The following is a 7,500-nucleotide window of genomic DNA, read 5'->3' as shown; positions in this document are numbered from 1 at the left end:
TCATGACAGGTGGGGCCTGTTCACAGAGCCAGGCCTGCTGATCTGAGGGCAGAGCTCTCAGCCCCTCTTGTCCACCCTCCACAAAGCCTGGGGGGCCTCCCCTTCCACACGCCCGGGGTCACACATGACCTCCAAGGTGTCCTGCGTCAGGAGTTTCTCATGCAATTCCCACCCCACCCCCCAAAAATGCTCTCTTCCTATTTATTACTCATACTGTCTGGACTAAGACGCCTTCTCTCTTCAGCCAAAAGGCGGCCCTCAGTCCTCTCCTGGAGGAGGAGGTAAACAGGGATGAGATTCAAAGTTTCTAATAGCCCCGAGTGCCAGGCACACACCTAAGTCGAGTGCTACCCCATCAGTTGATGGACTGCAGGTGGGTCAGGAATCCAGGGGAAGGATTCCTGGGCTGGTGTTCACATCTGTTTGCAAAATGGGGAAAGAGAACAAAGTCTCTTCCTCCCTTTTGTGACAACCACCAGCCAACAGGGACCCCCAAGAGTCAGTGCTTCACTGGTATTACCTCATTTGCTCCTCATCACCACCCTAAAATGTAGCAGTTAGCTTCACTTTAAGTGACAGGCAGGGATTTCCCTGGTGGGGCAGTGGATGGGAATCCGCCTGCCAACACAGGGGACACACGTTCAATCTCTGGTTTGGGAAGACCTCACATGCCAAGGAGCAATTAAGCCCAAACACCCTAGAGCCTGTGCTCTACAAGAGAAGCCACCGCAACGAGAAGCCCGTGCACCGTAAGGAAAAGTAGCCCCCGCTTGCCGCAACTAGAGATATATGAGATCAGTTAGTCGCAGGGCTGGGATCTGTTTGGCTCCAAAGCCTTCATTCTTGATTATACCACATCAGGATGAAAGAGATGTTTACGGCTGTGATTCTGTGATATAATAAGAAATTTAAAAAAAAAATTAGAAAAAAAAAAAAAAAGAAATTAAGTTGACCCTCGAACAACACGGGTTTGAACGGCGTAGGTCCACTTCTATGTGGATTTTTTTTTCAATAGTAAATACTACAGTACTACAAGATCTGAGATTGGTTGAATCTGAGCACGCACAAGAACCTTGGATATGGAAGGCTGACTGTAAGGCTATACTTAGATTTTCCACTGGGTAGAGTGTCCGTGCCCCTAACCCCTACATTGTTTAAGGGTCAGGTATAATATATTTGGTCCTGGTCTCCATTCTTTTTATTAAAAAATATATATATATTTGGCTTTGCTGGGTCTTAGTTGCGGCATTTGGAATCTTTTAGGTGCAGTTTGTGGGATCTAGTTCCCTAACCAGGGATCAAACCTGGGTCCCCTGCACTGAGAGTGTGAAATCTTAGTCACTGGACCGCCAGGAAGTCCCCTCTGTTCCCATTCTTGACACAGAGCTCCTAAAACTCGTGTAATTTCCCAAGTAATAGGAGCATTGTTGTTTAGTTGCTCAGTTGTATCTCTTTGTGACCCCATGAACTGTAGCCCGCCAGGCTCCTCTGTTCATGGGATTTTCCAGGCAAGGATACTAGACTGCCATTTCCTTCTCCAGATGGGGGTGCTAGGGGCATCTTATTCTAACATTTGACCTCAGTTCCTAACATCAAGCTCCTAAACTAAACCCCTTGGAATTTCCTGGGTGACAGGAGTGTCTCTTGTTCTAAAGAGGTGACTCTCCATGGAGTCCTGGATGGGGGCTGGTCACCGGAAAGGCCAAGCCATGATGAGAAGTTTGGAACTTTCAGCCCCAGCTCCCATTGCCTCTGGGGAGAGGAGAGGGCCTGGAGACTGATCGTGCCTATGTGATGAGGCCTTCATAAAAACCCCTCAACTATGGGGTTCAGAGAGCTTCCAGTTCCTAAACACATCTCCATGGTAAGAGGGTGGCACAGCCTAGCTTTGTGGAGACAGAAGCTCCTGCACTCAGGACTCATCCAGACCTCTTCATCTGGCTATTATCATATCCTTTATTATATGATAAACCAATAAACACAAGTATTTCCCTCAGTTCTATAAGCCATCCTAGCAAATTATCAAAGCTGAGGAGGCAGGTTGTGAGAAAGTCTGATTCTTGCTGGTCAGTCAGAAGTACAGGAGGTTTGGGGAATTCCCTGGTGGTCCAGTGGTTAGGACTCTGAGCTTCCACTGCAGCGGACATGGGTTCAATCCCTGGTCTGGAAACTAAGATCCCACACACAGCGTGGTGTGGCCAAAAAAAAGTTAATAAAAATTTTAAAAAGCTGTAAAAAAAAAAAAAAGTACAGGAGGTCTGGGCTTACAAACTGCTATCTGAAGTGGGGGCAGTCTTGTGGAACTGAGCCCTTAACCTGTGGAATCTGATGCTATCTCCAGGCAGATAATATCAGAATTGAACTGAATTTTAGGACACACAGCTAGTGTCAGAGAATTGGCCAGTGTGGGGGAAGAAACTCCACACGTTTGGTGTCAGAAGTGTTGTGAGTAGAGTGTATGGGATAACAGTTCTGTTTTTCTTGAAACAGAACCCACTAGGGCTCCCCACCAGCCCATCTAGGATCTTTGCAAAAATTAGAGGAAGGGGAAAAAATAGAGGAAAGGCCTCTTCAAGGTAGCAGCTCTGCACAGGTGAGCAAAGAAAAGGTTTGATTCCAGCTCCTACTCACCCTTTGGCCAGGCCTGGCCACTTGCACAACCATATGGGCTTGGTTTCTACCCAGGCGTGGCTGTGTGCTGACTGCCAAGATATATGCACAAGGCCTATCCAGGCTTTTTCAGAACCACAGCGGTCCAAGGCTGTCCTGGCCCTTGGAGATCACCTAGAACCATCAACGTCATGATACTTGGAGCTGCCGTTGAGATAAACATTGTGTCAAATCTGGCACTAAGCATTTTATCTGCATCATCTCATTTCAGCACTCAAAAGGACCACAGGGAGGCAGGGGCTAGTATCAACCCCATTGTACATATGAGGAAACGGAGGCTTTAAATACTCTAGATGCCACACTTGCAGGCAGAGAGAATGTAGTGGTGGGGTGACTTGTCCCTGGACTCTCTACTAACCAAACGGGGTCTGGATCTGGCTCTCCTGAGTTCAACTGCCCCACCACTGGCCGCTGCCCTGCCGGGGTTATACGAGGTGGAACAGACGACACTGGTTATGGGACCCTGGGCAAATTATTTCACCTCTCGGTATGTCGGTTTCCTTGTCTATAAGCTGGGGATAATGAAGTAAGCCCATTACGTAGAGCTGTAGAGAATAAACAAGCTGATGACCGGCTGTACCTAGAAGAGTGCTGGGCACGCAGCAGATGCTCAGGAAGTGCTAGCTCTTATTATCATCTTGGAACTCAGTCCCGGAAAATGGTGGGGGGAAGTGGTGAAGAAAAGGGGCAGAAATCAGGCTTCATGGTAGGTCTGATGGCTCTGTGGTTTTAGTTTTTTTATTTGTTTTTACCGTTTCTCTACTCTTAACTGGTTGTGTGATCTTAGAGGTGTGACTGAGGTGGGGATGTGAGCACCACCACCAGATACCTTCCACCTCCAGCTGTTACCTGTGCCTGGAACATTCTCTCCTCAGGCAGCCTCACGCCTTGCTATCCCACCTCCTTTCAGCTTTGACTCAAAAGTCACCCCCAAGGCCCTCCCTGGCTGCCCTGTACCTCCCCAAGCTTCCTATCCCCCTTCCCTACTTTATTTTCCTTCTTGGCATTTACTAAGACTACTGCTCTTTCATCTCAAGAAGGCAAGCTCCAGGGGATGGATGGATTTTTGTCTGCTTTGTCCGCTGCTCCGTCCAGTACTTAGAACATTGCCTGATACATGGTAGGAGGATTCAAAACATTTTGGGTAAATGAATGAACCTGCTTTCTTAAAGCTTGCCTGGACTGTGCCCACCTTTAGGAAGGACACCATCCTCAGGCCAGGACTGAGTTGGCCAGGAGCTGGGGTGGCGAGTGTAACTTGACCGCTTCGGGGGCACTCGTGTTCTGCCTAATACACCTCCAGGGCTTTATTTTTGATTTATCTATGTTTTTTACTCCCAGGGCTTTACATGCATTGCCTCATTTAATGGTTTCCTCAGCCACTCCAAGTTGGCATTTACATTATCCCAGTTTTACATGTGAGGAAACTGAGGCTCATAGAGGGATTTACCTTGCTCAAGGTCAAACAGCTTGTGAACAGCAGGGTCAGAATTCACATCCAGGCCCATGTGAACCCAGATGCTGGGTCCTCCCCTCTGCCACACTACCATGTCCTGCCTTAAGAGGGCTAGGGCCAGCTAGCAGGCTGCCAGAACCATCACACACACACACACACACACACACACACACACACACACACACACACAGGAGCTCATGTGCTAAAGGCTAACTGTGTCAAGTCTGACTCCTCCCTTGCCCTTGCTCCCCACGTCTAGCCGTCACTGAGTCTGGTCAGATCTGCGGCCTAGCTTGGGAATGGCTCTGGAAGCTTTCCCTCTACCCACCTCTGGCCCCCAAACTAGCTCAAGGCCTTGTTAACAGTCTCATGGTTCAAGGCCAGGGCTTGCAGCTAGTCCCCTGCTTCCGGTCTTAGCATCTACCATCCAGGCTTCCTCTCACTGAGAATCAACAGCCCCGAAGCAGCTCAGGCATTGTCACTTCTGGGCTCTGAACCCCTCTCTAGCCTCCACTCCATAATAAAGCTCAAATTCAGCAGCTGGGCATTCAAGTGTCCAGTCCCCATCTTCCTCTCTCCTCTTGCCTGGAGTGAATCTCCCCTCCAGTTTCTGGTGTGCTCTCCAGCCTCAGCACTCCCACACCTCCAGGCTTCTGCCTATGCTGGTTCTCCTGCCAGAAATAAAAACTTTGCCCAGCCTCTTCTCCAAATACCTCCAAAATGTTGAAATTGACCTCAAATGCCACCTCTGTCTTGGTCCTCCCTGACTCTCAGAACAAGGACAATCTCTCCTTCACCCACTTCATCAACATTTTGTGCCCGTGTGGCCAGTACCCAGCAGCAGATGCTAAGTTCTCCCTCCCAGGCAGGGACTCCCTGAATCACTGTTGAAACATACCAGTCTTCTGAAATGAATTATTGCAGGTGTTAAGTTCTGCAGAAATTGGGCAGAAGTGTGTGTATGTATGTGGAGGGGGATGCATGGAGAAGCCCACCACAAGCAGCAGGGGACAGCATATAAGAGCCCAGGATCTGGAGTCAGATTGCCTGGGTTCAAATCCAGCTTTACCTCTTACTAGCTAAATGGCTTTGCGCATATGACTTCTCTGGACCTCGGCTGTCTCATCTGAGAAAGGGAAGTAATTAGAACTCCCACTTTCATCCAGCATTGGAAAAACTACATGAGTGATCATATGTAAAAGCATTAAGAACAGTGCCTAGTACACAGTAAGTGTTCAATAGGTGTTTCCTGCTGTTATTATTAACCAAGCCCCAAGAAGGGGCTCAGTGCTGGCAGAGGGCTGACAGTGGCTGGCATGGGCATAGTCCCCAAAGTGTAGCTACTTTCCAGGTATGCTTCCCAATGTGCTACGTACCTACAGCCCTGTTGGAAGACAGACAGGGAAGGTGATTAGCCCCATTTTACAGATGAGGAACTGAGGGTCACTTAGGGAAAGTGCTGGCGAGGAAGTGGTAGGGCCTGAACTCCTCTGTTCTCATCTAGGCCTCCTTCCCCTCCACCAGGCCATGGTGCACCTGTTGTGCAGGCCTGACACAGCAGCCAGCACGCCCCCGGGCAGGGGGCCTAGCCATAGCGTCCACCCAGCCCCCACACACATGCCCCCTCCAAGCCAGGCCAGGCCAGACCACAGGGTGTGCACACTTGGAACAAACAGACACACATACACACGCCCCTACAGAAGGGCCAGGGCCCCAAAGGTGAGGAAAACCTGTTCTGAGGAATCTGCCTAGCGAGCAAATTCTGTTTCCAGACCCTTCCACAGTCGCAGGAGTGGCCTAATGTGCGTCACAGAAGAGATGGAAAAGCAGAGATACCAGCAAGGGGGACAGAGAGAGGGTGAAGCAGGAGGAGGAGACTGAAAACTTCGTGTTTCTTTTTTCCATTTCAGTGACAAGAGTCACACCCGGCCTTTACGTAAACATGGCCAAGGAGCCACTCTGTCCAAACTGAGTTTCCTTGCAGCCGCCAGGCCTCTCCTCCTGGTGACCCTGACACGCTGGGCGGGCCGGCAAGGGGCAAGCACGCAGACCCTGCACGGACTAGCCGGGCCACCCGACAACACCCAGGCCTCCCGCCTGCTGCCCTTGCTCTGCCCCATATTTATCTCCCCGCCTTCTTCATAACACATACCCAGAGCGGCCCCACACAGCCACTTCAACACGCAGGAGCAGGCACGCACACACAGCTCGCGGTTGATCTCCAGAGTCTGAGGCCCACATTGCCCTTGTCACGCCACCTCCCTCCCCACAACTGTTTTCTGACCAGCTTGCCTCCCGGCCCAACAGCACGAAAGGCTCCCACAAACAACGTCACAAAAGAATCCCGTAGGGAATGTTGCAAACACACAACCTTCCCCTCGCTCGGCTGCCCATGATCCCATAAACACAACCTGCACATTCCACCCAGAACCCCAGACACCAGTACCAGCTGCCCCACGGGTACCTGAGACACACCCTGGGGGTTCTCATTTCCCATGGGGCCTGCAGGACCCGAGTTCTAGATATGCACCCCCCCCTTCCATGCCACCCGATCGTCACACGGACCCACAAACCCATCCAGTAGGCCATCTTCGCCAAGACTGGACCACACCTCAGCAGGGCCGCAGAAACCGGACCGGACCCAACACCTTCTGACTCAAGGGTACACAACTGCCCCCTCCAACTGAGCACACACACCCAGCACTTGGGTGCCCTCCACAGCACTTACCCGTCACCAGCTCTGCAGAAAACAACAGTTCACAAATAGTTCATGTGTGCAGGACCAGACACATATGTGCAAGAAAACACACCCCGATATGAAACATACCTAAAACCCCACGCCTAACAAACTCCGCAGGTATTGTGCGCAGCTTCAAATGCGGACCTGTCACCCAGAGCCACAGGGCCACATCTTGTCATTCTGCCTCCCAACACTGGATACCCTTCCATCTGGCTTTGTGTCCCCATGGCCTGGGAGGGCCCTGCTGGACCCCTGGCTACCAGACCAGCAAACAGTGGTGATCAGGAGAGGTTTACCTTGCCCCACAACACAGCAGGAGACACACAAGCTCCAGGACTCGCAGCCACAACCCTGCCCCGACGGCGCAGCGGCTCCCGGGCCCCTGTTCGCCCTGCGCACCCCGCACACCCCAACTCTGGGGCGCTCGGCGGCCCACCCCTCCCCCCTTCTGCCTGGCTCCTACGCCATCGCCCTCCCAGCAGCTTGCAGCGCCGGCCCGGGCTCACACCAGCCCCACCCCACCCCCAACCTGCCCCACGGGGGGAGGGGGACACCGGGCTGCAGAATTAACCCTTCAAGTGAGGAGTGAGCGCGGCCCTTTCCACGGCCCCAGGCGATCGCACCCCCCGCCTCC

At 51.8% G+C, this 7,500-nt stretch overlaps 2 protein-coding genes across 2 annotated transcripts in view; one reads left to right on the top strand and one right to left on the bottom strand.

Annotated features, from left to right (window-relative positions):
* Positions 1-7,461, bottom strand: part of ZBTB4 (zinc finger and BTB domain containing 4) — a 13,899-nt gene extending 6,438 nt beyond the window's left edge. Inside the window, exon 1 of the mRNA XM_010847312.1 lies at positions 7,163-7,461. The gene's annotated coding sequence lies outside the window, so the exon portion shown is untranslated. The remainder of the gene's footprint in view (positions 1-7,162) is intronic.
* Positions 7,092-7,500, top strand: part of SLC35G6 (solute carrier family 35, member G6) — a 3,420-nt gene continuing 3,011 nt past the window's right edge. Inside the window, exons 1-2 of the mRNA XM_010847495.1 lie at positions 7,092-7,143; positions 7,235-7,444. Of these exons, the coding sequence (XP_010845797.1) occupies positions 7,092-7,143; positions 7,235-7,444 (262 nt within the window). The remainder of the gene's footprint in view (positions 7,144-7,234; positions 7,445-7,500) is intronic.

This window comes from Bison bison, unplaced genomic scaffold (assembly GCF_000754665.1).
Source record: "Bison bison bison isolate TAMUID 2011002044 unplaced genomic scaffold, Bison_UMD1.0 scf7180017864249, whole genome shotgun sequence".
Classification (NCBI taxonomy): domain Eukaryota; kingdom Metazoa; phylum Chordata; class Mammalia; order Artiodactyla; family Bovidae; genus Bison; species Bison bison.
Note: the sequence above shows the minus strand (reverse complement) of the source record. Positions and strands in the feature narration are given on the sequence as shown.